The 21,640-nt window shown below is 39.9% G+C and overlaps 1 protein-coding gene across 4 annotated transcripts; it reads right to left on the reverse strand.

The window, feature by feature from the left end:
* Positions 1-439: 439 nt before the first annotated feature.
* Positions 440-19,978, reverse strand: RCAN3 (RCAN family member 3). 4 transcript variants are annotated; one of them, XM_007459151.1, is made up of 4 exons: positions 19,721-19,978; positions 2,998-3,171; positions 1,724-1,895; positions 440-704 (listed from the first exon to the last, which is right to left on the reverse strand). In XM_007459151.1, exons 1-4 carry the CDS (start codon positions 19,913-19,915, stop codon positions 520-522), a joined length of 726 nt encoding a protein of 241 aa, XP_007459213.1. In that variant the 5' UTR covers positions 19,916-19,978; the 3' UTR covers positions 440-519. The 4 variants fall into 4 exon arrangements, with proteins under 4 accessions (XP_007459213.1, XP_007459214.1, XP_007459215.1 ...); XM_007459152.1 differs by lacking the exon at positions 2,998-3,171 and having other exon boundaries at positions 19,721-19,940; XM_007459153.1 differs by lacking the exon at positions 1,724-1,895 and having other exon boundaries at positions 564-704; positions 19,721-19,915.
* Between the last annotated feature and the right edge of the window lie 1,662 nt (positions 19,979-21,640).

Here is a 21,640-nt window from a genome sequence, read left to right on the forward strand (position 1 = left end):
TGATTTTCTACAAATTATTCTCTATGCCAGGTTTATTTCTGTGCAAAAAATTCCATGTATATTGAAGAGCAATTAACCTTTGACCAATAGATTAGTTGGAAGCCAACAGACCATTCCAAAAAAAACCCCGCACTACATGACTATAATTGTAAGACTATTTTTAAGTTCTTAAAAATGGTGCTGCACTCAGTGACTAGAGTTTTCATTTTGTGGTACCCCATGCTATATGGAAGCAGGGAAATCAACGTTGCTGGAGGGAGTCATTCTCCTAATTTGCTATTGTTAAAAATGGTCAAGAGTTGCCACATGTTGGGGGCTAATCCTTTAATTTAACGTGCTGCTCAGAGCATCAGTTAAAATTTTGAACAGGTAAACCCAGCTGCTACTCTGTACTCCCCTGTCCCCAAGGCAGGCGCTTTGTTCCCTCCTGTCCTCGCCTCAGCTGAGCAGCGGTCACGGGCAGGCATGTCCCCACCACCCCAGCCCAGGTGGCAGCGGGCTCGCCCCACAGCCAAAGCCTCACAGTGTGCAGTCGAAGGCCCGGGGCTTGCTCAGTGCTGCAGTCAGAGGCTCAGGGCGCCTTGTCTGGGTGATTTTCTGTTTGGGATTTTTTGTTTCCTCTTCCTCTTCAGTTTCACTTTCACAGACATGAACCACCACGCTCGGCGTCGACTCAGTTCCCGCGTGAAGCTCGTATTTCTCTCCTGTGGAGGTAAACAGCAAAGGAAGGGTTCTGTCCCTTGAAACTTCTTGCTCCACTCATAGTTTCACTGCTCATTATTGTTTTTTCAGTCTTTAAATCCTATTTCAGAGAACTTCATCTTGTCTTGGCATTAGAGAATTGATGCTTTAAGGTTCTTAAAAAGTTTTGGCATTTTAAGACATTAGCTAGTATGGAGTATGGAGGTCTTGGGGGTTAAAAAGTAAGTGCTAATTACTGTTCTATGAATAACACAAGTACATCTGCTTAATTTCATAACGGTTTCCGGTTTTCCCTTGGTAGACATCTGTAAGGTTCCGGGCAACATCAGCAATCTCGTTATTATAGGACCTCAGAGATCCAAGATACAGCTCTGATGTCTAAAAACAACAACTAGCCACTTCCCCTCAAAATGCCTTTTGTATCCCCTATAAAAGACATAACATTATTTTAGGTGGACAACTTGTATGAACAACAATGGCACCAATTTCTTATATTGTTTTAAAGGGATGAGAGAGAGAGAGAAATAAAAGAGGAGGAAAAGAAGAAATGAAAAATAAATACAGGAGAAGAATCTGGAAGGGATGATATGGTATCACCACCAGTTCCCTGATATACTAGTCAATGTGACGTCTGTCTGCTATTTTGATGGCAACTAATATTCACTAATTCTACTATAGTAGAATTTTGATGGCAACTAATATTCACTAATTCTACTATAGTAGAATTTATAGCGGTAAAAACCGCAGTTAGATTATTACATATATATCATGTAATCCTTATAACCACGTTGAAAGGTAGCTATTATGATCCCGATTTTAGATGAGAAAACAGAGGCTCAGAAAATTGAAGCTAAGTAACTTGCTCAAGTTCACAAGGTTAGCAAATGCTAGAATTTGAACCCAGGATTTATCCTCCATGCTGATCATGTTGTTACTCCTTGGCTAGAACACAAATTGCTGAATACCGTCTTTAATACAAAAGTTTCTTGGGAAAAAAACAGGAGAGACAGAAGTTTGTTACCTGGTCCCAATTTGGAAACAGCACAGAGTAAATCATAATTTATAACAGGCATCGCGTCTTCCCCCTGCTTCCACCCCACTGGAGGCGACGCAGGAGGGGAGATGAGGAACTGTTTGACCGGCTGGGGGGGCAGTAAATACGATTTGTCCTGTGTTTCGCTGGACATCTGTACCTGCAGGGGGGGAGATGTTCAAATTTGACTGGACTATTTTTTTCACTTTCATCTTTACATTAACTGTAACATCTCTTGGGAGAACATCTCTTGGGAGAAAAGTTTTAAAAATTAAAAATTTCTCTTTAACAGTACATCTCCCAGTGGCTGGGTCAGGGTCTGTGCCTGTCTGGTTCACCACTGAACACTCAGTGCACAGCACAGAGCATTATGTGCTCAATAAAGATTAGTTGAATAGAAAAATAAATTGGTGAAGGGATGAATGAACAATGAATGGTACTAAGCACTGAATCCCAGTTTTAGAGGAGATTAGGTTATACCATCTCCATCAGTTCCACCAAGAAAAGTCCAAACATGGGTTTCATTTGGAGTATGAGATGACAAACCCCTGAATTTTTTTTTTTATTTTGAAAGCTAAGACCAAGGGAAAAAATTCTGTGTGGAAAATAAAACAGTGCCCTTAACACATCATCTAATGCCTTTATTTCACTAATTCTTCCAAGAAGAAATTGGCTTCTCAGAGTCCTATCAATGTAGGATTAGAATAATAAGCATAGCCAATTCTTGGCAACCCACAGGATCCTTTTCAATTCCAAAGTCTAAAACAGTCTTCCTGTATGTGCCGTGCCTCCTCCCTGCTCACCCCTTGGGCTGGGAGCCATTTTCAAAGGGGTGCCTCATATGAATCACAGCACACGGAAATGATTCCAGAGACTACTTTCTCACTTCTTCCAAGGATGTCCCAGCGCGAGTGCCATTCTAGATGCACAGGAGGAAAGTTAATTCACTGACCTTAAGGTGGTTAGGGCTTAACCTTCTCAACCCCAGTTGAGAAAAGCTGCCAGAAAAATGAATTCCTTAAACTGAATAAAAAAGAGGTTGAAGCTCTTTTCATGTTTAAGCAAAACAAAGTAAGGACGGCAGGTATGCTTAATAAATAAATGTAAATATCTGTAAAATAAAGGAAAAAATATTTTTCTCCTTGGGGATTGTTCGTATCAAAGACCTCGGGCATAATAATAGAGAAAATGGGGAACGTCAGGATTTCTGGATGGAGGAAAACAAGTTTAGAGAACACTCCGCCCTCTGCACCATGACGTACCTGTGCGAAATACAGCTTCAGCTTCTTCCCGCTGAAGTCTGTCTCGTGGAGTTCTATTCGAGCCCGTGCTGCTGCTTCAGGTTTGCTGAAGTTTATTCGGACTCTTCTAAAGCTTTTAAACAGCTGAAACGTAACTTGGTCATCATAGATGGTGAAAAGCGCTTCAAATCTCTCCTACAAATTGAGGGGCAGCCAGGCAGAGAGAATGGGGGTGGGGGGGGAGAAACAAGAAACCTTTACCAAGAGGAAATTTAAGTCATTAAACATAATTCACGGGATAGAACTCATTATAATTTGCCTTTTTCCCCAAAAAAGCATTTTTGTCTTGTAGGTATACAAGAACAGGTATCCTGTTAGTCGTATGCTAAAATTCTGCAGCGTGCACTTATTCTAAAAATAACCTTATTAAATATAGTGTAGATTCATATTATAAAATCATATGTGAAGTATTATAAAATAAACGTAAGGTATAAAAATCATAAAAACATTCCCAATTATAGAACAAAAACATTACTATCATTTTGAAGTCCACAGTGTGTCAGAGTTTCTACCCCCATCCTATTCCTTTCCTGCTTCAAAGTAACCATTTTCTGGAATTTTGTGCTTATCTCTTCCTTGCTTTTCTTTCTAGTTTTACAACATTTATATGGATCCCTAAATATTGCATCATTTTGCACATATTCCTCTGTAACTTACTTTTTTTTTTTTTGCAGTATGCGGGCCTCTCACTGTTGTGGCCTCTCCCGTTGCGGAGCACAGGCTCCGGATGCGCAGGCTCAGCGGCGATGGCTCACGGGCCTAGCCACTCCACGGCATGTGGGATCTTCCCAGACTGGGGCACAAACCCGTGTCCCCTGCATCGGCAGGCAGACTTTTAACCACTGCGCCACCAGGGAAGCCCTGTAACTTGCTTTTTGTTCCTAAGATTCTTCCTTGTTGCTGCGTGTAACTGTGAGCTATCCTTTTCATGACTGTATAGTATTCCATTGTAGAGCCATACCACAATTCCTCTAGTGCTGCTGGAATCTGAACTGCCTCCAGATTTTGCTACTACAGTGCTGCTATGAACATTCTTGGTACTATATGCATGAGTTTCTCTGAAGTGCAATCCCTGGGCCTTAGCACTGGCACTTCTTTAACTTTAGTAGACGTTGCCAAATAGTTTTGCAAAGAGCTTGTATCAGTTTACTCTCTAAGAGTGAATGTGTGTTCTGGTTGCATCATATCTATGCCAACATTTGATAAAGACCTTTAAATTTTTATCAATGTGAAGTAGGGAATATGAAATGGGCTCTAATTTTGGTTATAATTCACATTTCTCTGAATAATAAAGAGGTTGAACCTCGTTTCATGTTTATTGGCCATTTGGGGCTCCTCTTAATGTGATGTATCTGTTCATATCTTTTGTCCATTTTTCTATTGGGTTGTCTTTTTTTATTGAGTCATGGGAGTTCTACAGAGACACTAATTGTCAATTATAGGTACCATAAATATTAAAATTTGAACATTACTAAATGTATCCACTTTTTCCTTTTGTGTTGTGTCTTGAGAAATCCTTCTGCACTCTGAGGTCACAATGATGTTCTCCCGGATTGTCTTCTCAAAGTTTTATGGTTTTACCTTTCATGTTTAAGTCCTTACTTAACATAAAACAGATGTGTATGAGGTGCCCCCCCTCACCCCAGTAACCACCATCTCTTTTTCTATCACTCTAGATTAGATTGTATTTTTTAGCATTTTGTATAAATGTACTTTTGGTGTGTGTGGGGGGAGGTCCAGGTTTTTTCCCTGAGCATAATCATTTTGAGATTCATCTTACTGGGTTCTCTTTTGTGGTCCTTCTTATTGTCAAGTAGAATTCCACTGTAAGGATGTTTACCCATGTACCTGCTGATGGACATTTGGGCTGTTTCTAGTTTTGAACTATTAGGTATTAGGCTGCTATGAACATTCATGTACAAATTTTGGGTAGATATATGATTTTATTTCTTTTGGGTAAATTCCTAAGAGTGGAATGGCTGAATTGTATGACAAGTATATGATCAACTTTTCAGAAAATGATTTTCAAAGTGATTGTACCATTTTACGTTTACACCAACAGTGTATAAGAGTTCTAGCTGCTCCACATTCTCACCAACGTTTGGTATGGTCAGTCTTTTTAACTTCAGCCATTGTACTGGGATACAGTATTATCTCACTGTAGTTTTAATTCACACTTCCCTAATGACTACTGATACTGAGTATCTTTTCCTAAGTTTATTTGCCATCTCTATAACTTCTTGGGTCAAGTGTCCATTCAAATCTTCTCCCACTTTTAACTTGGGCTATCTTTCTTATTAAGTTGTACGAGTTCTTTTATGTATTCTATATAGAAGCCCTTTGTCAAGTCTATGTCTTTCAAATATTGTCCTTGCTTTCCTTTTTCATTTTGAAAGAGTATCTTTTGAAAAGCAAGTTTTTGTTTTGTTTTGTTTTTGGATGAAGTGTTGACTCCGTGTGTTGACTTAAAAAAAACCTTTGTGCTTTTTCAGGGAGATCAGCTCAGTGCTTTATGACCACCTAGAGGGATGGGATAGGGAGGATGGGAGGGAGGGAGACGCAAGAGGGAAGAGATATGGGGATATATGTATATGTATAGCTGATTCACTTTGTTATGAAGCAGAAACTAACACACCATTGTAAAGCAATTATACTCCAATAAAGATGTTAAAAAAAAAAAAGAAAACTGTATCAAGTATAAACGCACATAAGTATAAAAAATAAAGACAATAAATAACTTAAAAAACCCCACAAAAAACCTTTGTGCTTTTTGTGTCATATTTAGGAGATCTCAGCCATACCCAAGGTCACTACGATTTTTTCCTATGCTTTCTTGTAGATGTCTCATAGCTTAGTTCTTACGTTTAGGTCTATGATCCACTTCAAGTTAATTTTTGTATGTGAGACAGGGTCAAAGTTCATTTTTTATCCCATATGGCTATCTCTTTGTTCCAGCACCCATTGTTGAAATGATTATCCTTTCCCCTGTGCACTGAAAACTATAAGACATAGTTGAAAGAAATTAAAGACCCATATAAGTGGAGAGATATAATTCTTTCTCCTTGGGGAATCACCTTTCTGACACTATTGGCTCTCTCCATGTATGGTTATTCACTTTTCATTAATTCCTGCTCTATATTCTTTTCTTTGAGTTTTTTTCCTATCACCTTAAGATGGATGCTTACTCCATTAGTTTTTCAACTTTTCTCATTTTTAATATAAGCATTTTAAAAATATACATTTCTAAGTATTATTTTAGCTGTCCCCACAAGTTTTAATATATATTATTTTCACTATCATTTGATTCTAAATACTTTAGTCTAATTTCCATTATGATTCTTCCTTGTCTCATGAGTTGTTTAGATGTTTCTTAAATTTCAAATAAATTTCAGGGAAGTTCAGGTTCAGCTTGAACTTCACATCCAGCCTCAGGCTTCTAATGGAGTAGAGAGAACTGCATGTGCCAGCCTGTAGATGGTCCGATGGCCCAGTCAGGGACAATGTTGTCCACATGGTGGTATCTTTCCTGTGACTTCAGTGACCGAGCACTGGCTTTGATGAACAAGTACAAAACCCACCTCTGCATTTGCGAGGGGGACATGAGCACACACCATCCATTCCTGAGGCTCTCTGCTCATCGGCCTTTAGCATGGGTAAAACACTCCTTTTTGCATCCAGTAACAGAGGCTCTTCACTTCTTCAAACATGAGACCACAAAAGGAAGACCTAAGGAAGAATTCACAGCCTGGACAAATCACTTCAGCAAGGTCTTATGGCTTCTACCAGCCACTTATCTTCTGAGCACAGAACTCTGGAGCTTGGCTGTCTGCGTTTAACTCCTGGCTCCATTATACATCTGTGTGACCTTGGGGGAGTTACTCACTTTTGCTGTGCCTACAGTTTCCTTATCCATTAACTGAGGATAGTAAAAGTACTCACTTCATTGGGTTATTGGTGATAGAAAGGGAGACCATTTAAAGCTCTTAGAACAATACATCATAGGGAGTTATCACCATTATTAACAGAAATAGGTAGAGCTGTTGCAATAATCCATTTGCCATTCTGTGATCACAAAAATAACTGTTCTACTGTGTGATGTGGATTCCCCGGGAAGGAGGTAAATACACAGCGATGACAGTAACTAGATAGCAGGTACCATGGAGGTCGCTAGTGGAAAATTAAAACCTGCCCTTCCTGACAGTCCTTTAGTGTAATTCAGATGTGTCAAGCTGATGGAGCAGTCACCTAGGAGACATGCCCTTCCAGGAGACTCGGTTGCAGTGGGTGATACAGTGAACCACTGATTAATAGAATCAGTGTCCATCTTCCCAGGATTCTTCTGAACTTGACCTATGACCCTGACCCTTTGACGCAAAGGACACTGCTTCTCTGTTATGACACTGAGGACTCTGCATTACTCTGCTATGAACTTTGACTTGAACTGAGGGAGAGGATAGCAGGGTTTTGTTTTTTTTTATTATTGTAGCAACAAATTGAATTGTACATACTGAAAAAATACACTATTTTCATGCCAGTGGCTTTTAATCTTCCTTATTAATTTTGTCTTTTTGTTTTGTTTTCTATTTCATAAAGTCAACTGTTTGGTGATGGCCTTGGAGTTGCTTACTATGTATGTATTCATGGCACCAAGCTTGCACAGAATGAAAAGCCACTTAAAACAAATGGAAACGGCTGATGTGAAGCTATCACGGTATGCGTGAAAACGTGGAGGAGCAAGAGACGATTCCTCTTCGTCAAGGTCAGTTACGTACAAAGACCAAGAAACATTTCATTCTCGGGCTTGTCCATGTGCTTAAGGATTGGCAGTAACTTGAGCTCTGTTCCATTTCTTTGGTCTCCATCTAGATCTTTGTGTGTAAGTGTCTTGATAAATTCTTTCTCACTGTTTGTCCACTCACTCATTCAATAAGGCCAGGTACTATCTTAGATATTGAGGCTAAAACAAGGAACAATATTGATTGTGTGATTTATTCCAGGGTAGACGTTCATTTCCTTTCTGGTGGTGTTTTCTTCATGGACATTAGAGAATGAAGGTGATTTTTCAAGTTAGGGACCCATCTTTCCAAAGACATGTAAACTTGAAAGAATGTCAGAAACAAGTCTGAGAAGGAAGTGTATTATTTGTTCCTTTAAAAAGAGTAAGGCATCCTTCCTCTTCCTGAACATTTGGTTCAGAAGTCTTCAGGTGTAGCCAAGTAAGGCTGGGGTGTCCATGCTGATGGGGAGCCTGGAGCAGGTGTCAGATACAGGTGGGTTAAGAGGGGCAGACACCAGGGAGGGAGGTAGGCCCAGCATGGGGTGTGGGAGCCCAACAAGGATTAGAACAGTGTGCCCACATAGGGGTAGCCCGACACAGGGTGCTGAAGCTCAGTGGGGTGAGGTGGATGTCCATGAGGGAAGACTGCCCAGAGCAGGGCAAGAGGGAAGGTATCCAGCAAAGGGGCAGGCTGATGGCAAGAAGGCCGAGGAGGGGACCTGCTCAGGAAGGCAATCCAGCCTGGAGCTCGGAGCCCAAGTGGGTAGGGATGTGTCTGTAGGAGGCCAGCACAGGACACTGGATCCCGAGCAGGGTAAGGAGGGCACCCGCGGGAGTATCAGAACCCAGGTGGGGTGAAGGGGACTTTCCTGTGGTGGGTCTGGGTGCAGGGTGGGACCTGACACAGGGTGTTGGAACACAGGTGGGTGTCCACATGGGAAAGGGGGTGGGTGTTGATTAATTTAAGGTGATACAGAAGAAGTGATTGAATAAGTAACTATAATAAGATAATGGAAGCTAGTTTTCTCTCTGTCAGAGAAAGGAGTTACAGATTTGAAAAGGGAGAAAACTAGAAACAATTCTTTAGTGTTGGACTGGAGCTGGAAGTATACGTGTAAACACAGGTATGTATGCAAATATGTTCATATGCACATAGTTCCCATCTCTGTGCCAGAGGCCTAGGAACAGTGAGACTCCGAGAGCACCCGGCACACACAGCTAACTCCTATCTCGGTTCCTAAATATGACTGTTCTCCATTGAAAGGAATCAGGGCTCCTCAGAGGAATGGCTGATTCCAGCGCTGGGGCAGGGAGAGTACAAGGTAATTCTGGAATAGTTTGTTATGCTAGAAAGTTTAAAGAGGTACCCAAAGAGTGATGGGCACATGTCAAAAAGACACAGAGACCACCTGGAAGGGGCAAGTGCTGGCCAAACCTGGGACGAAAGTGAGCATAAAATCGTGACAGTAACAGATTATAACCAATGAATGAAATAGGAAATCACGAATCTTGCTGATATGAGTAAATATGTTTAAAACTTGATGGGGATACAGGATATTTACTTTCATAGTAACTCCCACAAAGTACTTATTAATTACAAGGAAAAAAAGAATAACTCGACAGTGCAGAAACCTGGGAGACACTGTCTTAATCAAGGGCTCAAAGTGAATTTCATCGGTAATAGGACAAATTAAAGATGGATGTGAGAAGAGGACAGCATCGCTTCTGTGATGTTCCTGCCAAAGGTGCACAACCTGACTCTGACCCTGAAGAAACAGTTTTCAGCCAAACCCAAACTGAGAGATGGGTTACAAAACGACCAGCCTGCAGTCTCCTAGAGTGTGAGCATCCTGAAAGGCAGGGAGGACTAGGAATTGTTTCAGACTGAAAGAGACTAAAGAGACCTGACAACTGAATGCACTGCTTGATAAGGGACTGGATTTTTGTTGTTGTTGTTGTTATAAAGGACATTACTGGAACCACCACAGGGTCAGGGTCAGAGAATTAGAACAATGTAATGTATCAATGTTAATTTCCTGAATTTTGTTTTTTCTCTTAGAATGCCCTTGTTTATAGCAAATACAAATTAAAAAATTGTGGGTGATGGCCACCATTGCTGGCAACTTACTCTTAAAATGGTTTTGGGAAAAAAGTCCTTTGTACACCCAAACCAGTAAAAGTATTTCAATATGCACTGCCAATATACTTTATTTATTTACTTTTAAATTTATATACATACACACATACCCATACACACATATATTATGGACATGTTGTGCTATTCCAATATAATATGCCCTATAAAACTTATAAAAATAGAAATGTAAATCAGATAAGAAAATAAAACAGAAAAGACATGGTTACTGAAATTAATTTAGGAGGGCTCAACATAAACGCTGGCGAGTGTTGGTACCCTGACCTTGTAGATAATCTTCCCAGTTTTTTATTCATCACATATTTAATGCACAGCAAGGCTCAAAAGCTGGGCTCTGTGCCAGGCAGTATAGAGGTGACACACGTGCCTATTCCGAGCTCGCTCACTCCTGAATTATCCCACCCTCCCCCATGGGAGCACCCTGCTTTGGAGAGATTAGAGACACATACACATGGGTAATCTAGATGTTTCTTAGAACCCAAGGACCTTAAATCCTACCTTGATTTGGGGACCGGCAGATCTTTTCCAACTGAAATTGAGATTACTGGGGAAAAAAAGCTTCAATGCAGTATTTGTTTTGAGAAAGATTTAAAAAAATTATAAGGCATTTCAACTATGTAGACACATGAGAGAAAAGTTATTTAAATTATGTTAGGGGACTTCCCTGGTGGTCCAGTGGGTAAGACTCTGTACTGCTAATGCAGGGGTCCCGGGTTTGACCCCTGGTCGGGGAACTAGATTCCCCCATGCCACAACTAAGAAGTCCACATGCCGCAACTAAGAAGCCCGCATGCTGCAACAAAGATCCCGTGTGCCGCAACTAAGACACAGAGCAGCCTAAATAAATAAATAAATATTTAAAAAATTATGTTAGGATAAATCTCAATTAAATTATAGGAAGTATTAAATATTATACTGGTTCTTTCTCATTATTCGGTGACTTCAAACGTCACTTCTTCAGACAGGCCTTCCCCAACCACTCTAGTTAAAAACTGTCACCCATCAAGTCACTCTCTACCCCTCCACTATTTTATTTTCTTCACAGCAATACTTGTTATTATCTGAACTTCGGGTTCACTTGCTTGCATGTTAAATATATTTATCTCCTTAATGTTCCATCAGGGCTGGAGAGTCATTGTGTTCCCCACTGTCTCCCCAGAACTTTAACTGTGGCTGGCACAATGCTCAATAAACACTTACTGAATACACAAACCAAGATCGAATGTGGAATCTGTAAACCAATTGTCTCTAAGAACATGACAGCTAACCTGACTATTCAGTGATCTCTTAATATGGCCGATAATTAGGATACCTAACTAAATGATCTAAGACCCTTTTTAACTCTTGTTTTTGAGACAAAGTATTTACAATGGAAGCTATAAATATAATTGAAGATAACTGAAGATAGCTTCTTCATTTCAAAATCTTATATTTGTAATTTCCTGAATGTTATATATACGATGCGGTGGCCTGAGGACCCAGCGCTAGTCCATGAACTTCGCTACTGGTCCACAACAAGGTTTGGTATAGAAATTGAGAGAAAGGGTCTAGGAACATTTTAGCAAGTTTACACTGCTGTGACATTCTTATTGCATTTTACAAATCTGTGACAGTTTGGAGGAAAAGCCTGGTCCTTCACTAAGCGATAAATTTGAGAAGCATTCATCTACAGTTTATGCAAAAGTGTGTTGAAAAGGAATAAAAATGTTAACTACCAGACTGGCAAAAATTATCAATTCTGAAAATATAAAGTATTGGTGATGCTATGGAACAATGGGAACCCTTCTACATGGCTGGTAGGAATGCAAACAGGTACAACTTTAGAGACTATCTGACAGTCTCCACTAAGATGGTGAAAATGCGCAACCTGACAAGCCAGCAACATCATTCCTGTTTATATACCCCGAGGAGACCCCCCACTCTCACCCTCACATATACATTACACATACAGAACATTTACAACATCACTGTTGCAATAACAACATCTCAAAAATAACCTAAATGTCCAACATTAGAATGGGTAAATAAAGAATGGTATATTTGTAAAACAGGACAGTATACAGCAAGGGACACTGAACACATATCTCAACATGGATTAATCTTACAAATATAGGGGACTTCCCTGGTGGCGCAGTGGTTAAGAATCCGCCTGCCAATGCAGGGGACATGGGTTTGCCCCCTGGTCTGGGAAGATCCTACATGCCGTGGAGCAACCAAGCCCGTGCGCCACAACTACTGAGCCTGCGCTCTAGAGCTCGCAAGCCACAACTACTGAAGCCCGCGCGCCTAGAGCCTGTGCTCCGCAACAAGAGAAGCCACCGCACTGAGAAGCCCGCGTACCGCAACGAAGAGTAGCCGCCTCTCACCACAGCTTCGTTGCACGGCAACGAAGACCCAATGCAGCCAAAAATTAATTAATTAATTAATTAAAAAAAATGCAAAACTCTGCAGGTCAAAAGGGAGAGGCATGGTATTTAAAAAAAAATCTTACAAATATAACATGGAGAAAAAAACATATAATTATGCCATTTATAGAAAATTTTAAATAATGTAAAATTCTATGTATTCCATTAGTGTTATAGTTTTCAGCATACAGATCCTGCACATATTTTGTTGGATTGATCTTTAAGTATTTCATGGTGCTACTGTAGTGTTTTTAAAGTTTCAATTTCCAAATGTTTACTGCTAGTATAGAGACATGTAGTTGACATTGTATATTGACCCTGTATCCTACAACCTTCTTAAACTCACTTATTAGTTCTAAGAGTTTTTATGTAGATTCCTTTCTAAATAGACAATCATGTTAACTGCAAATAGAGCAAAATTTAAAAATAGTATACATACATACACACAGTATTAGGCTGAACCAGAAGAAACGCCAATACAGGTATCCACCACTTTTTGAAAGTTTGCTTTATGCTGCTTTGCTTTTCCAAAAGACCTACATTAGTACCTGTTTTCACTAACTGAAAGAAATCCAAAGAGGATGCTTCCCTTTTACAGAGGATGTTTCCCTTTTACAAAAAAAAAGGCGAAAATCGCATTCAGCATCTGTTTTGCAGCAGCTGTTATAGAGGCAGTGCACACCACAAGTGGTGAAAGTGGCACCACCAAGCTCCTTCCCGGGGAACTATCCTTAGCATCTCAGCATCTCAAGCCACCTTAGCTTTGAACTGTGTCTGTGAGCATCTGTGCTCTACCTCAATTTAATCTGTGCATCCTTTGGTAAGATGTGTCCTAAGGAATTGCTTCTTCATTTTATACCATTTCAGCTTACAAAAGGTTTTGTAGAAACACTCTACTTTTGGAGAAACGGGGAAACCTGTATTTGACCATTTTGGCCTACAGATACACCAATTTCATATGGTTAAACTTAATAAAAAGTTAAAATTGCATGGGAAATGATAAATATGGAGTTCAGGATAACGCTTATCTCTGGGAGAAGACAAAAGGAGTTCAATTTATTAGTAAAATTTTATTTGCTAAATTGGGTGGGCACGTGGTTTTTCTTTATATTAGTCTTTATCCTTTTTTGCACAAGCTAAAAATTGCCCCTTTTTTGAGAGCCTGAGACAGTGCCTTTACACAGGAGGAATAACCAAACTTGGAAGTTATTCACCTGTGTCTTCCCTGGGCTCCTTGTGAAAGCAGAGGCCAAGGCAAGGGCACACACAAGGAGCTTGTTTTGGGAAGTGACCTCATGTGACAAGGTGGGAACAGGGAAGAAGGGAAAGCCCGTCCTCCTTCTGTCCAGGTTGTGTTACCAAGCTGGTCACCTCTGTGAGCAACTGGGGCTTGATCCTGCTAGGAGCACTCTGAGGAGCCAGAAGCCAAGGAACCAGTGGCTGGAGAGTAGAGAAGGGACGTATTCACTGGCTTCAGCCCCCCCCACTGGTCAAGGATTGCCCTGTGAGATGTTAATTAACTCCCTCACACTGCTATGTCTGCACCTGCATCGATACGGACGAGCATCTGTGCACAGTCAGCAGAGAAACACTGGGACAAAGAGCAAGATATCCACTGTGCCACGGACGCCGGCTGCCGACAGGTGAGTACTCTCACAACAGCTGGAGTGAAAACGTGGGCCGAAAGCATGCAAAGTGGGGCAAAAGAAGCGCCCATACATATATACATACGTAGTACACACACATATGTACATATTTTATATATATTATATATGTATAAAAGCATATTACAAAGAATGATAAAGTCAAGAAAAAGGGAGGTTTGCATTTTTTTTGTGGTAAAATATACAAAACACAAAATTTACCATTTTAACCATTTTTAAGTGTACAATTCAGTGGCATTAAGTATATTCACACTGCTGTATATAACCACTATCCATCTCCAGAACTTTTCATCATCCCAAATTGAAACTCTGTACCCATTAAGCTGTAACTCCCAATTCCCCACTTCTCACAGCCCATGGCAACCACCATTCTACTTTCTGTCTCATATAAGTAGAATCATACAATATTTATCCTCTTGTATCTGTCTGGCTTATTTCACTTAGCATAATGTCTTTCAAGGTTCATCCACAGTATCAGAATTTCATTCATTTTTAAGTCTGGATAATAGTGCATTGTATGTATACACCGCATTTTGTTTATTAACTTATCCGTTGATAGACATTTGAGTTGTTTCCACTTTTTGCCTATTGTGAATAATGCTGCTGTGAACATTGGTGTACAAATATCTGTTGGAGTCCCTGCTTTCTTTTGTGTATATACCCAGAAGCAAAATCACTGGGTCATATGGTAATTCTATGCTTAATTCTTTGAAGAACTGCCATACCATTTTCCACAGCAGTCATACCATTTTATGTTCCCAACAGCAATGCACAAAAGGTTCCAATTTCTCCATATCCTTGTCAATAATGGGTGTGAGGTATCTCTTTGTGAATTTGATTTGTATTTCCCTAATTATTCATGACGTTGAGCATCTTTTCATGTACTTATTGGCCATTTATACATCTTTGGAGAAATGTCTATTCAAATCTTTTGCCCATTTTTCAATTAGTTGTATATACCCCATTTGGTTTTTGTTGTTGAATTTTAGGAGTTCTTTATATATTCTGGGGATTAATCCCTTATCAGATATACGATTTGAAAATATTCTCTGCACACGTTTTTAAATTCTGATAAAGTCCAATTTATCTATTTTTTCTATTGTTGTCTGTGCTTTTGGTGTCCTATCTGAGAAATTAATGCCAAATCCAATGTCAAGAAGCTTTCCCTCTATGTTTCCTTCTAAGAGTTTACAGTTTTAGCTCTTACATTTAGGTCTTTGATCTATTTGGAATTAATTTTTGTATATGGTGTAAGGTAAGGGTGCAACTTCATTCTTTTGCATGTGGATATCCAGTTTTCCCAGCATTATTTGTTGAAAAGACTGTCCTTTCTCCATTGAATGGTCTTGGTATCCTTGCTAAAATCATTTAACCATATATGCAAGGATTCATTTCTGGACTCTCTGTTCTATTATATTGGTTAATATATCTATCTTTATACTAGTACCATACTGTTTTTTTTTAAATTGAGATATAATTGACAAGTAAGTACCACACTGCTTTGATTACTACAGCTTTGTATTAAGTTTTAAAATCAGTAAGTGTGAGTCCTCCAACTTTGTTCTTTTTCAAAATTGCTTTGGTTATTTGGGGGTCTCTTGAGAGTCTATGAATTTTAGGATGAGTTTTTCTATTTCTGCAGGAAACATCTTTGGGATTTTGATAGGGATTGCACCAAATCCATAGACTGTTTTAGGCAGTACTGACATCTTAACAATATTAAGTATTCCAGTCCATGGATATGAATATCTTTCCATTTATTTGTGTTGTCTTTAATTTCCTTCAGCAATGTTTTGTAGTTTTCAGTGTACAACTGAAAAATGGGTTCTCAAGCAAGCTCAATTACTCTGTCACTCTGAAACTACTGTATGAGACTTGGCTAGCATTTCTTCCAGCTCTAAACTTCTATGATTCTCTAGTGTTTAATATAGCCGTGAAGTTAATTAAATTTTTACTAATTCTTGGCCAGAATGGCACTACAGATTCAACTGAACCAATATTTACTGAAACCATATCATGTTCCAGGCACTGTTAGAAATACAGTTCAGGGCTTCCCTGGTGGCGCAGTGGTTGAGAGTCCGCCTGCCGATGCTGGGGACACGGGTTCGTGCCCCAGTCCGGGAAGATCCCACATGCCGCGGAGCGGCTGGGCCCGTGAGCCATGGCCGCTCGGCCTGCGTGTCCGGAGCCGGTGCTCCGCAACAGGAGAGGCCACAGCAGTGAGAGGCCCGCGTACCGCAAAAAACAAACAAACAACAACAACAAAAAATACAGTTCACTTTAACATTCTTCCTTTGAATCCCCTTTTTCAATTCTCAAAATCAAATCACTTTCCTCAAAAGATTCATTTCTCCTGGATTGAAGGTTGTATTAGAACACTCAACAATTGATTAGGTCTAAAAACCAGAGACTCTGGGTATTTCAGTTAACTTCCAGATATCATTTATTTTTCTTAAGTAATATTTTCTATTCTTTAAATGGAGGGTATAGAAACCAAATGCTCGACAGAAAGATTATATTATGAATGTGATCATACAGACCCCAGCAGAATTTGCGCCCGTGGATCTGAAGTCACAATTTCAGATTAAAACTTCTACATACTACTTAACCCCACTCAGCTTATAGGTCTGTTTCTCTACCACAGCTCTGCATCACTAATCCTCCACAAACATCTTACATAATCCATTCATTCAACAAACATTCAACAGGGGTTGCCCCGTACTGGGAACTGTATTACATGCTAAGTGTAACTGATCAAAAAGCAGGACCAGGAGAGCAAGTAGAGATGTCTTAATATACCCCAACCATCGTCATTAGAAAAATAAATCAAATGTCGTATGGTGAGTAGGTCAGTGGAAACAGTTTCACGTGAGAAGGGTGGTGCTTTGCGAAGAGACTAATCCAAAAGCCACATGCATTTCTTTATAAAGTCAGTCCTATCGGAATGCTGCTTCCCATCAACATTTATTGAGTCCCCTCAGATACACAGACCTACATCAGAAAGGAGAATCACTCCAGTTTCTCCCATCATAAAAACCTAAACTGCATTTTGAAGACCTCTCGTGTTCAAACCAGAAGGCTGCTCAATTTTTCCTTATTTTAAGAAAGGGAAAACTGGGGTTAAAAATGTCAAGTTAATAAAATCACACGGAACAAATTCCAATCTGTTACAGAAAAATTAGGTACTAAACCTGCAGTGCTCCAGATGGAGCCACTGATTAGCTGAGCACATGTATAAAAACTAGCAACCGTGCTGCTGCAGAAACAGAAATGACGAGATAAGCCTTTTCTCCGGTTTATTTTTCTTACAGTCTACTATATTCTTTACTTTTCCTCCCCCACCTCATGCAATTTTCAAGAAAAACTGATGAAAATGTAGAGCCCAAATCCAGCCATCTAAAATGAAGACCCACCTTCACCTGACCATGGCACCTGTGTCACTCAGTCTACCATTCAGAAGAGGGTAAAAGCTCATTCCAACAATTGTAAAATTATCAAGACAAAAACCTTTTCAAACCTGGAGAAAAAACTAAAATTCTTTTGAAAATAAAGCATTTAATTGCAATCAGAATTATTTTGCCCATAATCCATCAGAAGTGGTTTTTGTTTTGCTTTTTTTGCACGTATGTGGATGACCTGCACAAACAGGTTATTCCAGAAGAAACTAAAGCAAAATAAGACACTGATAAGTGAGAAGCAAACTATAAAGAAAACATTTGATTCTCCCTACACTTTATATCCAATTAATGATCCATATATAATTTTATTATATAAACATTTTATATTCTGCAGCTTCAGATATTATCATGAAGGTTTTTATATAAAATTTACTATGAGTTAAGAACTGTACGTAATGTGAAGTCCACTGAACTGCTGCTAGAATTTCTGGTGATATGATTTCCAATATAAATTTAGGTTAGATACAACCTCAAATGGTTTTAAAATTGAAAACCAACCAGAATTCATCACTTCGGCAAGTTAAACAAACCCCTAGGCTATAGTAAAAAAAGAAAAACTTGGGACAGATAAGATTGTGAGGTTTCTTGAAAAATTCTTACGAATTTTAAGATAAACTAGTAATACATGTGGTTTCTCACAACAACAAACAACAAAGTCAATGTAATTATTTATTACATGAAAATTTAGAGCTCTTAAAACGTATGAGAAAACTAGGAAGAATGATTTCAAAATGTCTACACTGTGACTGAACTTGGGAAAGAAAATAGCATTTGTAAATGTAAACAAACCCAAACGGTAAACACCTGGTGGCTGCCACCCTCTCCCCTTCCAGGTCTCCTGCACCTCTAGGTTGGTTTCCACAAGCGCACCCCAACGGGCCCTGCTTTTGGCTCTCCAGCCACCACTCTGCCCTTCACAGGTTGTGGCTGACCTTCCCAATGTGTAATTCTGACCGCCACTCCTTTGCTCAGAGGCTACTGACCACAGAAGGGCAAGCTCCTTGAGTCTGCAGGATGCCTCACACTCACCTTTCCAGCCCAATTGCTCTTGACGTTGGCTACATCTCACCTCAGCGCCAGCCACACAGAACTGCTCACTACTCCCTGCAGTAAGCGGTCCACGCTCTCCTGATTCAGCTCTTTCGCTCATTCTGTTCCCTCTGGCTGGAACTGCCTTTCCCTTCCCTGCTAAACTCCTACCCAACTCACACAGCTCCTCTGCAATGCCATCTCCCTGTAAGATCTTTTATTCCAGCTGGCTGTGATCCTACTCCTCTGTTACCTCAGTACTTTCAAGTGTCTCTAAAGGCACGAGTATTCTATCTTACATCAAATTACTGATCATCTCCACTGCAGGACTGTAAACTCTCTGTGGCAGAAGCTGTTTAAATTCCCTGAAGCAACTGGTACAGTGCCTTACACACTGGAGCACTCAAGTACGTAGTGAGTCAAACTATATCAAGTTCTGCTCCGTGAGAGTCACTGGAAGGAAAATACTTAGAGGGCATAGATAGCAAATTAAAAGGATCGTGATAGGATTTTTAAACGAAGTCTTAGAACATGCAAAATTCATACCAGTGGCAGAAATATTTTACTTTTGTATGACTAAGACCCATAAGCTTTTGTGAGGTCGCGACGGAACCAAAAGCGCACATACAATCTCTTTTTCCAGTTAAATAATGAATGAACTAAAGAAGAGTAACCTTTAAAAAAAATAAACTCAATCATTTTGCCCTGGCCAGGTCATAGAAAGTAAAACAAGAAATACTAACAACTCTGTTAAAATGGAATCATAAATAGTCCTAATTATGTAATTAGCCCTAGAATAAGGCTTAAAATAATTCCTTCTTCTGTGAATTAACTCCCAAGTAATAGGAAGCCAGGCTAAAAATCACTTAGCTTCTCTTTAACCACAGGCTCCAAAAAATGAATGACTGCATGAATAAATGGATGAACTTAATAGGACTTGATTCAGAGCTCACTAGAAACCAGTACCTCTCAAAATGTCTGTGGGGAAGGACTGGATTTTAAATATTTCCTATCTGTTGCAGACTGATAGTCTCATAAAGCAAATAAAAATGCCCCAGCAATGTCTAAAGTTTGGTGCACACTTTTCTACTGGACCAGTAATAAGCTTTGCAAACGGGCAGCCACATGCTGTTTCCCCGAACCCGCACACATTTAACACACTACCAAAGGCAGGGAAAGGCAGGGTACATGCCTACCTTCTGCTCTGGTACCTCAAACACAGCTTCGTGGACACTGCAAGCAAAAAGTGAGGTAGGCAGATCACTTAAATCCATCATTTCTTCCAACTCATCTTCATTTTCACCAAAAATCATCCCTTCTTCCTCTTCTTGGTCACTGCTACAGAGATCTGACTGGCTATCATTCCAAGATTTCATAGTGTCCCTCAGCATTATCCCCTAAAAGCAGGTCTTTTCCGTTCTTAAAGTTCTAAGATGTCTACCAGGAATCTACTGTTAAAAAAAAGAAAACAACAGAGATAAGACTTTGAAGGCCCAATAACGCTCCAATTAATTCTCAAGACAGTGACTCATCAAATGAAGCAATTTTATTCAGGAAAGATCAATCAAAGTTTAAATCACCTCATTACAGTCCTCATAAATGAATTCTATACATACTAATTTGATTTGCTTAGCATACTTTATGTAATATATTTCACTGGCAACGACATATTACGAAAATAAGGCTGCAAGTTTTCTAGTGAAATGGAGCTGGGGGTATAATACAAAATGAGATACTATCAACATGTACACCAGTTTACAAGCAGTAGGAAGGAAAATGTGAACCAGAACTGCCTTTGCATATTTGTTTGGGATTTAGGTCTGCAACACTGAAATTGGCAGAGCAGAATAAAACCCACACTGATTCACTCACCATCTGCACCCTAAAATATGGTCTGCAATAAGCTGACTTTACCCTTTTTTAAAACGATTTGTTCTTTTTGAATACACTCTCGAAGAACTAAGTTACATAGAACCAAAAGTTCTATACAAAGTTGGTCTTTGTTAATATCAGTAATATTTACAACGGGCAAAATCTGACATAGAAGACAATTTTTAAAATGTCCTTTCTCTGAATGCTTAAAAATCAATAATTGTAACCCCAAAGCAAGGAGCTGATAGTGTCCCACTGTTAAATAATGAACAGAGTCTGTCTTATAGGACTGTTTATGTGCATTTTTGTCTCTTCTGATGAACTGCACTCCACACCCACCAAGCAGAGTGCCTTGAACATAACACATTTCAAAATGCTGGAATTTAAGTAATACTTATCAGGCACAGAAAAATTAAGTGAGCATGATTATTACTACCTCAATATTCCCTTTGTGATTTTCTCTTTTATTTCAAAGAACACGAAGTTGCAAATATATTGCTTATATAGAAAACAGTACAGAATGTTAATTATGGGAAAAAATAGTGATTTTCCCCCCCCCCGTTATTCCACTATATCAATCAGGAAAGACTAATTCTAAAAAGTAAAATCTTTACTTGTTTTCAGAAACATTTTCCGAGTGTCTACTGCATGCCAAGTACAGGGAGCTATGAGATGAATAAAACATGGTTCCTATCCTCAAGGAGATCCCACCAAAGCAAGAATTTCTTCTCTTCAATAATACCCCCAAAGGACCTTGTTCCATTAACTGGCTCCTATACTTTTAATTTCTCCGTCTCCACCCATTCATTCCTCTTCTTCCGCAAACATACCTCTTCAAGATTCCCCACCCCCACTCCGGCCCAATCTTGAAAAAAGAAAACCTTCCATTCGGAGTCTGCCTGCGCCTCCATCTACCTCCCTCTGTCTCTGCTTCCCCTTTCCTACCGGCTTCCTGGAAAGAGGAGTCTCCTCAACTCCAGTCACTCCTGAATTCAGGGCTGCAGGACTCCTGCCACCCCCTTCCAGCTAAAACTGGCCCCACTGGACAGCAACAGCCTCTTCGTGGTGTCCTAATCCCAGGCCTCTCTGCCTGTCTCTGCAGCTCGGGACCGCCGCCCACCCACTCCTTCTGGGACGTCTCTGTGCCCCTGCCCTCCCCGGGCTCCGTCTTTCCCGGCTCTCCTTCCTCCCCAGCTGCCCTTGTCACTGGCTCCTCTTTCCCTACTCACCCTTTCTATCGCCTC

The sequence above is a fragment of the Lipotes vexillifer genome, unplaced genomic scaffold, assembly GCF_000442215.2.
Source record: "Lipotes vexillifer unplaced genomic scaffold, Lipotes_vexillifer_v1.1 scaffold496, whole genome shotgun sequence".
Taxonomy (NCBI): Eukaryota; Metazoa; Chordata; class Mammalia; order Artiodactyla; family Lipotidae; genus Lipotes; species Lipotes vexillifer.

Coding starts and splice junctions, on each gene's coding strand:
- RCAN3 (XM_007459151.1), bottom strand. CDS start 19,915: ATGCTGAGGGACACTATGAAATCTTGGAATGATAGCCAGTCAGATCTC. Junction 3,172..19,720: donor TTGAGGTACCAGAGCAGAAG/GTAGGCATGTAC, acceptor CTCAATTTGTAG/GAGAGATTTGAAGCGCTTTT. Junction 1,896..2,997: donor TGAAGCTGTATTTCGCACAG/GTACGTCATGGT, acceptor CCCCCCCTGCAG/GTACAGATGTCCAGCGAAAC.